This window comes from Saccopteryx bilineata, chromosome 9 (assembly GCF_036850765.1).
Source record: "Saccopteryx bilineata isolate mSacBil1 chromosome 9, mSacBil1_pri_phased_curated, whole genome shotgun sequence".
NCBI lineage: Eukaryota > Metazoa > Chordata > Mammalia > Chiroptera > Emballonuridae > Saccopteryx > Saccopteryx bilineata.
In genome coordinates, this window is record NC_089498.1 from 9578142 (window position 1) to 9595758 (window position 17617).

At 47.5% G+C, this 17617-nt stretch overlaps 1 protein-coding gene across 1 annotated transcript in view; it reads left to right on the top strand.

Annotated features, from left to right (window-relative positions):
- The window catches only part of NUP93 (nucleoporin 93), a 91843-nt gene that overhangs the window by 46302 nt on the left and 27924 nt on the right, over positions 1–17617 (top strand). Inside the window, exon 4 of the mRNA XM_066243313.1 lies at positions 12707–12769. Within this exon, the coding sequence (XP_066099410.1) occupies positions 12707–12769 (63 nt within the window). The remainder of the gene's footprint in view (positions 1–12706; positions 12770–17617) is intronic.

Consider the following 17617-nt stretch of genomic DNA (forward strand, 5'->3'; position numbering starts at 1 on the left):
TGCCGCAGATGTTAAAAGTGTAACACAAAGGTTCTTGGGTATATTTTTTTAATGTATGGTAGAAACCAAGTGTGAGATAGATAGATAGATAGATATACTTGAAATACAAGTTTATGAGCATTTTTAACAGATGCTTTTAATTCATTCATTGGTAATTGAAATTAATGGGAGGTATGAATTTAGCACTAGTCAAAGAGGAAAATGACACTGGAGAGAATGAAATCTAAATGTGGTATATGTAAGAGTGCAGGCTTCTTTTCACTGTCCTTACAGTCAGTTTATTTTCCATTCCTAAAGAAAAATGGCTGGATTTTAGGTTTTGTTCTTATTTTTTTTAAGAAAACACTTCATGATCTGTAATAACAATCAAAATATATGTAAGAAAAATGTTTTAACGAAACAAAATTTTGCCCTTAAAGATCAATAGTTGGGGCTTTCACTCTCATTGATAAGAATGATCTTTAGTGCCTTCTGTTTAATTAATAGTTGTGACTTCAAAGGTACTTGTTGAAAACTCTTATTTGTGACTGTAGGCTTAGACATCTTGATTGTTAAAATTAACTGGATTTGACTCGGTTAATTCCTTTGATCCTTTATGCTCTTACTAAGAGGAAACAAGTAGATTTTAACTCTGACTTGTATGTTTTTCTGTTTAGAGACACTTAACCCTGAAGAATTCATAGTAAGTGTATTTTACAGTAAACTGTACTGTGAAGAATGTGCTCAAATGCTTTAGCAGCCGTTTCAGGAGTTGAGTCTCCACAGAACTGGGTGTTGGGGAATCCTTTTAACTTGATACCAGATTTATAAAGCCAGCTGTTCTTCTGGGTCTGGTGGCACTGGCTGTTGTTCACCCTGTTCACTGAATGCTGCTTTCTAATGAATAGATGAGAAACTAGAGGGGAGGAGGAATCTCACATCAGTCTTTTCATTGAAATAGGACAGCTCGGTCGCCCAAAACCCTGTTTAGAATCCTACAAAGATGCCTTAAAGCTTGCAGAAATCTTACTTACGCTCCAGCATAAAAGCTGAGATCTCTATATAATTGTTTTAATCCTGAGAGGGACATTTAATATAGTAATTGTTTAGATATATGGTGTATAGATATGTAAAATGTAAAGGGATTCTTTTCCCTTCAGTTTTATAAGGCTTGCACTTGGGTAGGAAAGAATGTTAGGGCAGCAAAATAGAACTCGCATTTTACTTGCAGCTTTGCGTGCATAAGATGTTTGGTTGGATGGCATGAAGGGTGTCAGCCTTCCTTTGAAACTTGTACACTAAAACTTAGTTGAGGATTCTGGTCTGATTTTATTCCCTGGCTTTCTGTGAACCGTGTGGAAGGAAGGTCCTCTGGGGAGGCAGGACCTACCTCCTGCCTCCACTATGCTCTGCTCAAGTTGGGGTGCTGGGAAGAGGTTCCCCTCTTTGTAGGGGTTCCCAAATATCTTCAGTGTGGAAGCTCTTTGGTTTTCTCATGAAATTTTAGCCTGGTTGGAGGTAGAGAGTGAGGGAGGGGCTGTTTCTTTTTGCTGCAGAAGCTGTGTTTGTGTCAAGCGTTTGAAAGCTCTGGCAGGGAGTGTCATGCTGTAGGTAAGCAAGCACGGCTGCACCCACCAGGACGCAGCTGGGGCACCAAGATGGCAGTGGGAGGAACGAACATGGCGGCACCAGGAGCTCGGGGACAAGAGGAGACCGCACGTGAGTTCTTGTCCTTCGGTCTAGTTTGAAGTCACCCTAGTGACACTGTCTTGCCAACATACAGGTACTTTTTATTCCATTAGATCAAAATTTTAAGATTTTTGTCAAAGACCTAATTAGCATATATCTAGTTTCCAATTAATGCTTTTAAGAAATTGTTGACAAATATGGATAAAGTAAAATTTTAAATATTTCCTATCAACACTTCTGAAATTCCTTGCTTTGTGCTTCCTTCTTATTTTAAATGTCGAGACTTTCTCCTTCCAGTAAAAGATGGATATTCAGAAAACACAGGAAAGTATTGCTTCTCCTTTAAGGCAAGACAAAACTAGCATTCCTGTGAAAATGCGTTATTTGTTCTTGATTCTGGTTTGCATTCTCATTATTTGTGGGCTTTGGTTATTTTATATATAAAATATATGTCTGCTGCCTTCCAAAACGAAGTCTGTTTAATTTCTTTTCTGGTTCAGTGGACGAAGTGTTTTGGAAATGAGCTGTAGTTGCCGTGGTAGTGACCATGTTCATTTCTTACCTGTTCCCCTGTCATGCAGTGGGGATGTCGGGAGCTGCCCTTAGAGTTTCTGTGGTATAGTCAGCTCATCTTACAGCTGAGTAAAGCTAGGCTTACGCAGTCAAACAGCTGTCTCAAGGTCATACATCTGGAAAGCAGTTTGTTTTGCCCTGTATCCAAGCCACCTGACTCCTGCTCTGTGCTGTGCCTCTGTCTGCATTTGGCTCCATCTCTTTCTCTTTGTGGGCTTACTGGTGACTGGTGTCTTAAAGAGCTGTGCATGGCGTCTTCCTGGGCCTGTGTTGTAGTAGGTGATGTGCATTTATAAATTTACCACTTATAAACAAACATTTAAAAGTCAGATACATCCTGCAGGTTAAGCTCTCGGTTGTATTGGCTCAGCATGAAGGGTGGAGTCTCCTGGGATGGGTGAGGAGGTCACGGCCATGAACTCGGAGCAGAGATGGTGCTGGGCATTCTGATGTGTCCCCTGGCTCTAGGTGTGAGGGGTCCCACAGTGCAGGGGTCCCCCTTCTCTCCTGGTACGGGTGCGCTGGGTGCAAGATCTTAGCTCCCTGTCAGTTTTGGGCAGTTCGTAGTTGAGAAATGGTCTTGCGCACTCTCCTGTTGCTTGCATTTGTCACTCCAGCTAAGCAGTGCCTCATGTTTGCTGTACCCATGGTGACAGTGGTGAGTGGTGCTTCCTGCAGTATTCCCTCAGCTCTGAGGGGGTCAAGTCAGAACGTTTCCAAACTTAATTAAGGTTTTGGAGAGAGTGTGAATTTCCAAGTACTGTTAGCAGAGGACTACCATGACAAATTCCATTTAAAACAGCGGGAAGTTATAAAAGACAAGGTCCCTTGTTCGTTTTACTAGTCTCCAAACAAATACATTTAAAAAAAAAAAGAATTTTTAAATTAGAAGAGACTGCGGGAAAACCAGGGTGCCCTTTTCTGTGACAGCCATGATGATCAGTCCCATCAGCCTAAGCTGTGCTGCATAGCGGGAGGAGCTGTGATTTTCGACTGCAGTGTACATGACTGACACCGGGTGCCAGCAGGAATAATGTGGCACGTGGTTCCCAAACGTATCCTGACTAATAGCATGCCTGTGCTTGCTAAACAGAATTCGAGGCTTAATCTTGAGCTCTGTAGAAACCAACCGGACAAAGCCCACTCAGCCCCAGTCCTGTGGGCTCACAGACATACTTCTGCTCTGTGCTTCTCACAGCCTCCAAATCTTGCTTTTGTTTCCTGTTTCCAAAGGGAAAAGACACTAGATCTGACAAAGCAGAGGAATCTATGGTTTGGTTTGTTTAAAAAATAATGCAGGGTTATTTTAATAAGTTGTTTTAGAGTGGGATGGGGGGCAGTGGGCATGTTGGCCGTGATAAAGGCTGTTACTGATGCATTCTATTTTTTAAAAATAGAAAAGTTCTTTGAACAAAGAAAACTGGATAGAGGGTGACGGAGGATGATCTCTCTTTGGGTGATGGGTATGCAACAGAACTAAATGACAAGATAACCTGGAAATGTTTTCTTTGAATATATATATGTACCCTGATTTATTGATGTCACCCCATTAAAATAAAAATTTATTTATTAAAAAAAGAAAGTTCTTTGAATGTGGACTGCTCCATCTCCAAGATGGATATGAATTCCCTAAAGGCATATTAAGCATTTTTTTTATTGCCTCTTAATATCTCCTCCTTATCCTCCCATGACCTTAGAATGGCTATGGGATTAACAGTTTTTAGATCTGTTCATACCTTTGGGTGAGGAGAGGGTTCTGCCGCTGTGCTTTGAAGCCAGGCGTACTTTGGCACACTGCTGTCTTCATTTGCAAAGCTAGATTGGAAAGTTTTCTCTTCAGAATTGTCCCTGTTCCTGTGTCCCCAGAGGTTAGCCCTGGCAGGTGTGCTGGGTGGGGGTGGGGGTGGGGGTGGGGATGGCGGGGAGGAGGTAAGACTCGGAGGTGCTGTGCTTGCTTCCTCCCCGGGGCCACCTTAGCAGTCTGAGCAGTTGGCTGGCTGCCGTCCCTCTCCCTTTCTTGGCTTCTAGTGTTCCTGCTCCCCCACCGCCCCCAGTTCCGCGAGAGAACTGGGGAGAGAGGATGGCCAGCACGGCCCGGACCCCCCCCAGACACCGCAGCCTGGCCCGCCCTGCTGCGTCGCAGCCCCTTTTGCTGGGCTGCAGGCTCCGGGTACTCTCTCCTGGAAGTGGGGAGCTCTCCGCCCAGCAGGCCCCTCCTCTCCCAGGCCTGGTGCCCAGCAGGGCGGAGCTGCTTACACAACCCTGAGAGGTTATTTCAGGGCTTCTTGGGTTTGGGAGGAGGCGGGTTCTGCTGAAAAGCACTTTTTCCCACAAGTGCCTGGATGGCCACCATTTATTATGTTACTCATTTGTATGATGTCCTTACTGCTTGCTCCCGCTCTACACAGAGTCTCCCAGTGACTGAGCTGGACAGATTGCTTCTCTTTCCTGGATGGCTAGAGAGAGGCAGCAGATGGCAGGAATACCCTGAGCCCCCTAACAGGCAGAACTAGCCTCGCAGCGGTGGGACAGGAGACTTAAACGGCCCTCCCAGGGACGCTACCCTTGGCCTTACTTTCCAAGGGCAGCAGCCTGTGTGCTAAGCAGCCCTGGCTTGATGCCTTGGTGTAGGAGGAAGAGGCATCTAGCAGTTCTGTGCCCATAACACGCTGACAAGGGAGGTGTGCCATCCACCCTGCACCCTTCCTGCTGCAGCACAGGACTGGCGTGTCCCCATTCTCAATGATGACTTTCCCTCTGGGTCATGGTGAATTCTACCTCTCACATTCTTTCTTTACTCTGTGCTGAAAATCTTGGAAGGTGGGTTTTTTGTTATATGATAGTTCCCTTTTCTTTTTTCTTTCTTATTTTTGGTGGGATGGGGAGGATAAGGAGGGAGGGGTCCACAGAAGGCAGTTAGATGGACTTACACAAATGGCTCGCTCAAAGACGGTGGCTTTTCCAGAAGGCACGGGCGAGAGATTGCGCTGTGGCTGCATCGACGAGCCCTTGAAGGGACTGGCTGTGCCAGCACACGTAAGTCCGAGCTGCCTGTGCGGCCCTAGGCAGCTCCTGCAGGAAACATTGCTCGGAGCTGCGTATTCTTGGGGGTAGAATCTTCGTGCACGCTTTGAGCTCTCTTCAGTCTGTGAGAATTTGTAGACCATCCTGTAAACCAATTTCAGTATGGGAGCAAGTCATTTGTTTTGCCTTAATGGGTCCATGCTCATCACATAATTGTGTGACCCTTTGTTTATAGCCCAGTAGCAGAAACCATGTACAGAATGGGACCCCGCAGCCTGGCAGTGACAGATGGCCCGGTGCCCGTGCAGCGCCATGGTATAGAGCCAGAGTCCGCCACCTGTGGCTCCAGCACAGTCTGGGCTGATGGCTGTGTGGGGCTGGCAGGCCGTGGGGCTCTGCCGCCCGCTGCAGGGGAGTGGTCGGGCTTCTGCACAAGTGCGCAGTGAGAAGTCGTACAGCGGAGTCAGAAATAGATCACAACGCGGCTGAGCGCTCCTTTCTGTGGGGATATTTGAAGATACGTACAGATTTTTTAGTGCAATATGTAAACAAATAAAATTTAACGTTAAAATTTCACCAAGAACAAGTAGCAGGACTTACTCGGAATATCTAAGAGGGAGAACAAAGCCTTGATTTGCTCTTCGGTCTGTGTTCCTTGCAAAAGGAGGTTGTCTCTTGTGGGTCTTTTAAGCTGACATCTTATGTGTTCTTATTTCACTACATTAAATAATTATCTAAGAAAATAACCAAACATGCTATAAACAATATGAAAGTTTCCCAAATCCCAGAAATGCTCCAGTTAAAAAATTTCTGTCATCCTTCTTTGGGTTTTATCAATAACGAACACTTCTTTCGCCTGAGAAATTGCACGAGGTGCTCTCTCTGGGTCCGCAAAGGGAGCTACAGAAAGAGTGTCCACAGCATCTGATAAGCCCAGGGCTCCAAGTTTGGGCAGGATTTCTGCGTGCTCATCTGGAAACAGTACCTCGCTTCGTCCTTCTCCACTTTCTCCCTAAGTAGCAGTTTTAGCTTAGTAAAAATTTCACCCAAGAGACGGTTTCAGAAGAGGTCATTCGTTCAGAAATTGGGAAGAGGTTTGGGAGAGATTAAGGGTGTTGGTATTTTGCTCCGAAGGAGCTGAAGCAAAAATAATGGGTGGAACTCACACCCCTTCTTTATGGAAATTGGACACTTCTCCATTAATTCTACAGCTCTAACGCACACGGGCAGCGCTTATTGGAATTCTTGTTTCATTTGGCGTAGACCCTCTTTGTTACTCTGTTACTCTAGGGTTACGTTTGGATCTGCTTAGTTTTCATTCTGTCTTTAATGCCCTCCTAGCTATTGCTTTATCCTGGCAAAATTATTTTCCACCACAACGACCATTTTCTACTGTTGCTGCTTTTATTTGTTAATATTATACTGATGTGGAATGTTGGGTACAGGTTTCCTGTTTCGTACGTAGTGTGTGTGTTAAACGCGAGAGGGTACCAGCTTTTTGTTGTCTGGTGTCAGCTCACTTCTGGGGCAAGGCCTGACCTGCTGTGGGTGCCTCGCTTCAGTGTGACAGGGCCGGTCACCAGGCGCTGTGTTGAACAGGAAGACACCTGGAATGGCCTCTCTTTTTTTGAGGGCCGTATAAACTTGGCTTTTTCTTTGTGGGGCCACATTAGACTGATTCTTTTATCTGGTTTTATTTTATTTTTTAATGATCGGGAAATGCGTGTTCTCCGGGTCAGACTGTTCTGTAACCGTGCGAGGGGTCACTTGTGTGTTGTAGGTGGGAGGCAGAGCCCTGTGACAGTTCTCTGCCTCCATGTTACTTTCCTCGCAGAGTGTGTACTGTATTGAAGCCTCTCTCACAGAGACCCTCATGTCTTAGAGGTTTCACTCTGGGAAAGCAAATAAACTGAGAGCATTTGGCCACTTGACAAAAGCAAACATCCTCTTGCTCTTTCTCTCTACAGTAGGAGTAAGCTGCCGCTTGTTTCTGAAACCGCAAGTCTGCAAGGTGATAGAGACCCAAGCGGTTTCATGCCCATCTCTCTCAACCTGAGCCGTTGGAAGCCAGTGTGGCTGCCGGGTCCCTAGAGGTGACTGCACTTCTGATAGGAGGATCGGCCCACCTCATGGTCACGTTCTGGGCTGTTCTCCGCCAGCAGATGGGGCGGGGCGGCCAGGCGCCTCTGTTACGGACGGAGGGCGTGACTGAAGACACCGCTCTGGCAGGTGTGCGTGCTCATCCTTCCACAGTGATCAGTACTGAACTTCGGCATGTTATAGATCAACATTTAGAGCAATAATTTATGGCATTTTTGTTGGTGACCCTGAGTAAAAAATATATTTTATACCATCACCAACTTCATACGGACACACATCTATATATGATTGAAGGAAAAGTTCCACAAAACAATTATTTACCCATACCAAATATCTCTGTTGTACTTTATTTCATTAAAAAAAATTTGCTGGTTGATTTCATGACCCAATAATGGGCTCTGAACCACAGCTTGAAAGACGCCGGTCTAACAATGTGTACAACATGGTGATTGAGACAGCTATATACCGTCCAGAGTGATCACCCGGGTCAGTCTAGTGCGAGCCTACATTAAGATTGCACTTTGCAGTATGGTCCGGTGAAGAGGATTGAGAGACAGCTAGAATTGGGCTGAAAGTGAGGACTAGAACCAGGTGTGTGTGATGAAGACCTAGAATGCTGTGATCACCGTGCCCTGTGTGTTGGCACCTGTCAGGGCTGGTTTAAGGTTAGTGTTCTTTGTGCCTTCAGTTTAATCATCTGTAACAGGGAATGAATAACTGATGAGGAAAACAAATTTTAGGATATTTTGCTCCCCTCCTGGACTTATCCTTTTAGAGATAAAAGAAGTTTTTCTTTATTTTTTTTATTTAGAAGTGTCTGTTCCCTAAGTATCTTGGAACAGCTAGTCTCTTGAGAATTAGAACTGTGTGAATTCTGTCTCTGCCTGGTGGGGAGCCCTTGGTCAGGTGGTTAAATGCTGAAACCTGTTTCTTACCTGTAAAGTGGGTAGAGGTGGATGGGGGAGAGAGAGGAGTGATCATGTCTGCTTTTTGTGTGTGTGTGTGTGTGACAGAGATGGAGAGTGAGAAAGAAAGGGACAGACAGGAAGGGAGAGAGATGAGAAGCATCAGTTCTTCATTGCCACACCTTAGCTGTTCATTGATTGCTTTCTCATATGTGCCTTGACCAGGGGGCTACAGCAGACTGAGTGACCCCTTGCTCAAGCCAGCAACCCTGGGCTCAAGCTGGTGAGCCTTGCTCAAACCAGATGAGCCCACTCTAGTGACCTCAGGGTTTCGAACCTGGGTCCTCCGCATCCCAGTCCGACGCTCTATCCACTGCGCCACTGCCTGGTCAGGCTACTCTTTCATATTGTTAGAAAATTAGCAATAATGTCTTTGAATTGCTTAGAGCAGGGCCTGGCCCTTCATTGCTTCCCAAGTGGGACTATTGTATGTTAGAGAAAGCTTCAAACCAGAACCCTTTCAGGGAGCTGGGCAGAGGAGGCTCTGCTTCCAGGGCTCGGCAGCGAGGAGCAGTACACAGGAGGACCTCAGGAGCAGTGATCTCGCCTGCCAGGCCTCACGTGTTCATGGAATTGTCTTTACTGAGCACGCCGACGGTAGAAGGGTGGGGTGGGAACCTCTGAGCAATTAAAAGTGCTTGTTGGCAAGAAGAGGGGATATTAGTGACGAGGAGCACTGAGGATCACTGTATGACGACTGCACAGTGAGCTGGGGGGCCTTCCCTGCGACTGGGGTCTTCAGTGTGGCCTGGAGCCCCACCCAGGGAGAGAGGGCATCTTCTGTCCTGCCCAGCTCACCTCTCTAGAAAACCCATTTTCTGATGAGCTCTGGAAGCCTCTCTCTGGGCTGAGACGTGTCTCCCAGGAGAGCAGAAAGGAGAGGGAGCACGCACGGGAGAGGGAGACCAGGGCTGGGGGCAGGGGGAGACCGGGCGGGGGGGGGGAGACCGGGCGGGGGGGGGGAGACCGGGCGGGGGGGGGAGGGGGAGACCGGGGCCAGTGGAGGGGGAGACCGGGCCGGGGGGGGGGGAGGGGGAGACCGGGGCGGGGGGGGGGGGAGGGAGACCAGGCCGGGGAGAGGGAGACCAGGCCCGGGGAGAGGGAGACCAGGGCCGGGGGGGGGGGGGGGAGACCGGGCGGGGGGGGGGAGAGGGAGGCCCTGGGGGGAGAGGGAGATGGGGGGGAGAGGGGGACGGGGGCGGGGGGAGAGGGAGACCGGGCGGGGGGGGGGGGAGAGGGAGATGGGGGGGAGGGAGACGGGGCCGGGGGGGGGAGACCGGGGCCGGGGGGGGGAGAGGGAGGCCCCGGGGGGAGAGGGAGACGGGGCCGGGACAGCTGTTTCCTCCCCAACTTTTTTTTTTTTTTTTTTCTTTCTGAAGCTGGAAACAGGGAGAGACAGTCAGACAGACTCCCGCATGCGCCTGACCGGGATCCACCCGGCACACCCACCAGGGGCGACGCTCTGCCCACCAGGGGGCGATGCTCTGCCCATCCTGGGCGTCGCCATGTTGCGACCAGAGCCACTCTAGCGCCTGGGGCAGAGGCCACAGAGCCATCCCCAGCGCCCGGGCCATCTTTGCTCCAATGGAGCCTTGGCTGCGGGAGGGGAAGAGAGAGACAGAGAGGAAAGCGCGGCGGAGGGGTGGAGAAGCAAATGGGCGCTTCTCCTGTGTGCCCTGGCCGGGAATCGAACCCGGGTCCTCCGCATGCTAGGCCGACGCTCTACCGCTGAGCCAACCGGCCAGGGCCTCCTCCCCAACTTTTTGATTTAGTTTTTCTTGTGAGTCTTTGAAAAGAGACCGACTGCCACTAGATGGCACCCAGACCCAGCGCTGCTCTGACCGTGTGCATTAGTGGTTTTATGATTCTTTTCAAAATATAGATCACCTATAATATGTTTTTAAAAATAAAATATGACTTATAGCCTGTTCTAGAAAGGAATAAAAAAACCCTCAAAATCTCTACCCTTTATGGACTCAGTTTGTGCTGCAGAGAAAGCCCAGTTGTTGAGGTGCTTCATATCAATGAATATTTATAGAAGAAAATAATCTGCCCCATGCAATATCTTTTTTCCTTCTCAGCCCTACTTGAAATTTCATTCTGAAAAAATTTCTAGAATTGTGTTTCTTACAGAGTAGTATGCTGCTTTTAAAAAAATGTGATGATTGCTTTGCGTTTGTGTCTTAATTTGCGTTTGTGTATGTGGGGTGTGTGGAGATGGGGCAGGCAGGGCTGGGACAGGCTCGTCACGGAAGAGCAGGGGAGCCCGTGCGGGGTGGGGCACGGGCCAGGCCTGGCCAAGTGGGGCTGTCACCCTCCTGGCGCCCTCCCGTGTGACAGCCATTTCCTGCAGCAGCAGCCACAGAAAGGTGCCCAGTCTGTGCCTACCCTTTGTTCGGGGACAGCACTCATTGAGAAGAGTTCCATGGCTTTGTCTATACACGGTGACACTAAAGCTTTAGATTTAGCCATTGAAGACCACTCAGGAAAGGAAATTCATAATACAGGTCTGTTGACAGTAATGTAATTATGGGCTGTGAAGGGTATAAACAGAGTCCATTAACATCCTTCCCGTCACTTTGTGTCTGGCTCCCCTGCCATCTCCAGAAGCAGGCATGTGGTGACAAGCTACTGCCTTCGGCATGCCCATGTGGGGCCCCCCGCTCTTTGTGCTCTGGTTTATCAGACGATTGCAGCAGCCAGCACATGACCGCGGTCTCTCCCCACCCACCCCAACACCAGTTATAGGTACTGGAGCGGTTTTCGTGTTGTGTCCTCAGAGCCACCTGGGGGCCGCCTTGGGGACTGCCCTGCAGAGTCTGTGGCCTGGGCTGCTGCCACTGTCTCTGTCCACCCTAGTGCCCCACCCAGGTGACAACAGTGTGGGAAAATCCTGGGCCAAACGTAAGCTATCCGGGGAACCTACGAAGATCAGTAATAATTTTATTTAAATGTATGCCCGAGTCTTACCTGACCTCCCACCTGTTATTTCTTAAGAACCAGCAGCCTCATATCTAGGACTGTTTGAACAAAGTATATTAAGATTTACAGTTTTTTAAAAATGAATTATTCACCATGACTATAAGTATTCAAGAAAACTCAATTTTTTTTTTAATTCAGCATGTCATTTTAAAAGCTTTAGAGTTCCTAAAAAAGAGCAAAAGCATGATTCTGGTAAAACGGGTTGTTTTGGACAAATGCACCAGTGATGCGCTCAGCATGCTTGCCTTGCATTGAGTGTAGGTGGACCTAACGTGTAGGGCAACTGGAAGTCTTTGATGTTAAGGCTGAGACTTCGATCTTTACCTATTAGACAGCACATCATCTTCTTTGTTCCTGCTGGGCCCCCAGGCCCCAGCTGTGGACTAGAAGCCTCGCCTATGTGTGAAGGGCTGGGAGTTGGCACGGAGGCAGATGCTGAAGCCCACTCTGCCTGCACTGTGGCCAGCTGCCAGGACACTGTTAGGACAGTGACCCTCTTCAACTGCCACTGCCCCAAGCTCGAGCAGTGAGGACGATGAGTAGCAACACTCTGAACATCTGTTTCTTTAATGTCACATACGGATCTAAATCTGATTGGTTCTAATAACAGCGACATGTATTGAACCTTGGACCGAACACTTCATTTAATACTTGTTTTGCACATGAATAAATGAAGGTTTGGAGAGTTTGAGTGTCTTGGCTAAAATCATGCCATTAATAAATGGAGGCACCATGACTTGAAATCAGGTCTGGCACGGTGTTATTGTAGAGTTGTCGTACAGATGTTTACTGCTGTGCATGTTAAGCCAGACTGGACTCTCTCCCCCTCTCCCCATCTGTGTTAAACAAGCAACGGGCGTCCTCAGGCCAGAAGTAGGGAGTGCAGATGGCAGGACCCCAGGGGCAGTGTGCAAAGAAATGACTTTTCAGTTAGCCCAGCCATGGACAGGCAGGTGAGAAACATCCGCGCCAGCGGGTGGCAGTGACTGCCTACCGCAGTGCTGGAAAGAGGTTAAAGAATTCACTGAAAGCAACAGAAATGCAGACTAAGGGGCAGTTGGAGGCGCTGTGACTGGCTGTGTGGCCAAAGCTAGATCTATGTCTGTAATATGAGCCATTTAGGAATTGAAGGGCAGTCCTGGCTGTTCACACTTCTTGTTTATAGGGCATGGGCCTTGACCTGACAGTCATCATGTGCTCCCAGGATGCAAGAAACTAGGGAACACCTGTAAAAACCATCTTTTTTTGATATTTTCGAGTTGAGAGAGTTTTGTGAGGGTGAAGGTGGGCAGGCTAGCAGATATCTTTATGATTATTTTTTTCCCCCTACAATGTACTTTGATGGTTGGAAGGTTAACTTGAACTTGTTTTGTCATTTCTTCCCCCTTTCATAGGGCTTCCTCAAGAACGAGAAGGACAATGCCCTGCTGTCCGCCATTGAAGAGTCCCGGAAGAGGGTAAGAAACAAGCCTACGTGTGGATGTCAGCCATGGTGAGGGCGGCCTTGTATCCGGGGCCCGGGGCAGGAACCCGTGTCCATGGTCCGGCTCTCCTGGACAGTGAGCGCATGAGGGGCATCCTGTGGGAACTGTGTCTTAGGAAACCAGCCCATGTGTAACTCCATGTGTATTTAGTGACTGAAAGGCACCCGAAACACTGGGCTGGACAACTAATTATTAAATTAATCTTAAAATGGAAGGGCCAGACAATTCTTTGGTTTCATTGTCATAGTAAGAAGTGGTATTTTGGTTTCTCCTGAGTCAGCAGTTCAGAGGGGCCATTATGATCATTGATACTTTTCTTCATTTTTTTTTCCTTTTATCTCCCAAGTTCACTTTCAATGCTACCTTTTATTTTTATTAAAGCCTAAGTGACACATTATATTGGCTTCAGGTGTACAACATAGAGATTCAACATTTATATTCCATATAATGTGATCACCACAATGAATCTGGGAGCCTGTCAACATGCAAAGTTATTACAGTAATACCGACTGGTTTCCCTGTGCTGTGCATTACATCCCTGTGCCCTTTTCTTTAATAACTGGAGGTTGTACCCTGTTCTCTGGATCTGGGAGTCTGTTTCTGTTTTATTTGTTTTGTTTTCTTAGATTCCACATGTAAGTGAAATCACATGGTGTTTCTGTTTCTCTGTGTGACTGACTTTTACTTAGCATACTACCCTGTACGTCCATGCATGTTGTTGGAGATGACGAGATCACATTCTTGATGCTGCTTGTTGCAGTAGTTTCTCTGAGGCCTTGAAGAAAACAAACCAGATTGGCCCCCGAAAGGGTGATAAGTATAAGTCAGCCAGAACAGCTGTTACTTGTGCAGCTGTATTTTGCAACAAGCATCCCCTCAAGATCCTCAGAGATCCCTTAATTACTAACATGCGGGTTATCCCGTTTGTTTCTGACAGGGAGTAAAAGATCAACACCTTTCCCAAACTGCCCACTGTGGAGTAAGAGATTTCCAGGCCACTGGAGGCTCTGGGGAGGGAGGAGCACGGTGGGTGATGGTGTGGGATTGATCTAGACAGACAGCTTCCACAGGAAGAAGGCTGGAGAGCTCGCCGCCGTCCGCCAGCAGCAGGGTGTCTGCAGCGAGCTTGGATGGGGGAGACCTCTGCTTTGCTGTTCACACGTGATCCTCATATTAAGTGAAATACTTCTAGATTATTCTGTAAAAGTAATAAAGTAACAAATGCTCTCCGCAGTGTGCTTTATTAAAATGTTCTGTGCAGGTAGGAATGTCCCAGGCTTGACGTGAGACAGGGCAGCAGGGACTTGCTGGCTCTAATTAATAAGAAAGTGTTCCAGAGGACCGTTGTGCACACTTTGAGTGAGCTACCAGCGTCGATGCTCCCCCTGTAGAGGACCAGTGAGACTAAATTAGGACTGTCGCATGCCACTGAGCCGAATGAGTCCCTTCCCCTGCAGAATGTGTTTCTGGAATTGGCAGTCTTGAGCACCACGCCATACTGAGACTCACCGTGCAGCCAGCCAAAACATCTCAGCGACATGCCACGGTGCAAAGTGCGGCACATGTCCTCGTGAGCTGTTCCGGTGTTGGGAGCCAGCGGGGTGGGGAGGGGTCCCCCGCCTGCCTGGACGCCAGGACAGTGCCGCCAAGCAGAAGCCATTGTCAAACCAAGGGTGAGCAGCTGCCTGGCATTTTGGTGGTAATTTCATGTTTGAATAACTTGCCAGTGTTCTCCTGAAATGCCAAGAAAACAAGCTCCAAAACCACAAACGAGCCCTATCCTTTCCCATTTGGTGCCTCCCAGCAGAAACGGAACAACACGACCAGAACATATGCAGAGCTTCTAAAAGCCAGCGACAGCTCCGTAATGAGCGGTGTGAAGTCAAGGCACATTGCCCTCTTCCCGATATGGAAAGGGGGTGTGAGTGCCCCCCACCTGTCTCCATGCAGCTGCCCACTTCTCTCCCTGCCTCCCTTTCTCAACTGTGTTCAGAGAGCTCTGTTTCCCTCCACACAGAACCTGAAAGGTTCCGATTTAACTTGCAATAGGTTCTCCGCTGGTTTGTCTTGTCTTCCTTTAGTTTGAGACCTCTGCACTCCCTCCGGGTTATCCTGCCTCTGTCTTTCCTTCCTGTTCCCACCATTGCCTGCTGGCCAGCTCGTGTCAGACCCCCATGTCCTCTTCTCTTGGTCCGTAGTTGAGTACCTCTATTGACACTCTTCGTATGAGTTCCTCTGGTTGTCATTCTCCTTTGCACCCTAACCCAGCCGGCAGTGCAGACGGGGTCGAAAGGCAACAAGCTGGGATGGGGCAGATAGGGGGCTGGTCATTCCTGATTAGCGTGCAAATTGGATGTTCCATTATCTCTCATGTAATTAAGATAAGCTGGGGGTGGCATGGTCAAGGGAAGAGAATTTGAATGTTGGAATTCTGATTTTTATTTGAAGCTCCTTATCACACTGAATGGAACCACAGTGCTGTTCATTCGGGTCGTGGGGCTGTTTCTAAATGAGGAGCTGACATACTTCTTAGATCCATTTGAGGATTAGAGCCCAGAAAGCTGCTAGTTTTCAGAGTACTTCCCGTGTTTGAGAAGCAGGAGTCCTTGGCACAGCGGTGGGCAGCCTGGTTCCCGGGGTGGTTAACCCTGTGTGCTGTCTCCCTGGCCTGACATGGTGCTGGAGGTCTGCCCCCACCGTCCTCAGCAGCGGTGACCCTGGAGGGTATATCGTCTGTTTTCTTCAATTGCCCTTACTGTTCTGCCACTCTTGTCTTTGAGAAAAACTCGTGTGACACAGAGTGTCCTGGATCAGTGCCACAGCTCAGTACCTCGCTATTGCCAGCTTGGAGTTCCTTGCCCCACCTTATTGCCACACACCCTGGTCCTCATGCCACACAGCCCTCCATCTTCCCTTGCTGGGAGAGGCGCAAGGCTGAGGAGGCTGTTGGTTTGACCACTAAATGGGAAGAGTTTTAGAAGAAACTGTAGTTCACCTGTGTACTGTTTCTAGGTACTTTCTAAGGATACTCTCCCCACCCCCACCTTCTGTTCTGACATACTGCTCTCTGTTCAGAGTGCAAAGCTTTGAGTTCACTGGTGTAATGAGAAAATGATTTTCCTCTAGGTCCTTTTACAGTCCACACTATCTGCAGTGATCCATTCTTCCTGACTCATGGAAGAAAGCTAGACGGAGCACTGATTTTTAAAGTCTGTGATTCTCAATTTCCTTGTGTTTCAGAGTACATATTAGAAAAGGGATCCTTTGATAGATGGCCAAGATCAAGCTCACAGGATGTGCCAGCCTTCTTCCTAATCATTTTTGTGTCGGGAATCTCTCTTTTACGCATCTTAGTAAATATTGGTCCATAGTCAAGCATCCCATTTGTAGGAAGATTATATGTGATTTTTCTAACAGTGTTCCAAAGCTTGTATGTATGGTGATTATCGGTATAAATTATATGCGTTGCCAGGGGTAAAGCAGGGATTACTAATACTCATTCCCTAGGTGCTGCGCAATTAGATGCCAGTCCAATTGTAATCAGATTGTGAATGAAATGTCTTGTTGAAGAGTGGGATTAAGCTAATGGAAACCTGGTCTGCCAATTAAAGAGTTAAATAGGCCAAGAGCGATCATGATCCAGTGTATCTCCCTAATTTGCTTTAATTTCCTCCTCAGAGGTTGTATTTGTGTCCTCCCTCCCTCCCTTCCTTTCTTTTCTCTTCTTTCTCTCTTTTCCTTCTCAGTGCTTTTGTTTTGGTAACAACTGCAGTATCACCAGTAGACAGAAGTGAGGATTGCCCAACATTTCAGTAGTGACTTTGAGTAGCCGGCCAGGAAGCAACCATGGAGGGCTCTGGGGTTTTTAGAGGTTTGCATTCTCCTGTGAAAATATCACGGTTTCTTAAAGTAAATACACTGGGAGAATGATTTGTTTGTGTTTTCTTATCTTAGATGCTTATTAAATCTTAAGATTTTATTATCCATCATTGTATGTACTACAAAGAAAATAAACTGACATGCTATCAATTGTAACATGTAGCCTAATTTCAGGGGTTTTAAAAAGGTGGGGCAAAAGCAGGTTACAGTTGTGAGTATGCAGTTAGCGTGTGAGGAACACAATGTATTCTTTTATTATTTATTAATTTCCATATTATTTTTGGTTCCAACAGCCATAAACCTATTTTTGCCCCACCCTGTATTTGTCTTACTAAGCACATGAAAAGATGTTCGACATCACTAGCCATCAGGGAAATGAACAACAAAACCATGTGATGGCACCTGATACCCATTAGGGTGGCTACTATAAAAAAAGTTTGTATTGGTGAGGGTGTAGAGAAATGGGAGCTTCTGTGCACTATTGATGGGTTTTTAAAATTAAACATAGGATTAGGTTGTGAACCAGCACTTCCGCTGCTGGGCAAGCCCCCCAAAAGCAAAAGCAGGGACTTGAAGAGAAATTCTTCCACCTGTGTTCATAGCATCGTTCATAATAGCCACAAGGTAGAAACAGTGCAAGTGCCCATGGATAGATAATTGGATAAACAAACTATGGCATCTGCCTACAATGGATTGTTTTTCGGCCTGAAAAAGGAAGGACATTGAGCACACGCTATATCATGGATGAACCTTGAAGGCATTACACTCAGTGAAATAAGCCAGTCACAAAAAAAGGCAAATACTGGCAGTTCCACTTACAGGAGGTAGCTAGAGTGAGCAGTCAGGTCATCAAGACAGAAAATGGGATGGTGGTTGCCAGGGCCTGGGAGAGGAGGGGATAGAAGCGTATGGTTTGCTGGGGACAGAGTTTCAGTTTCTGCA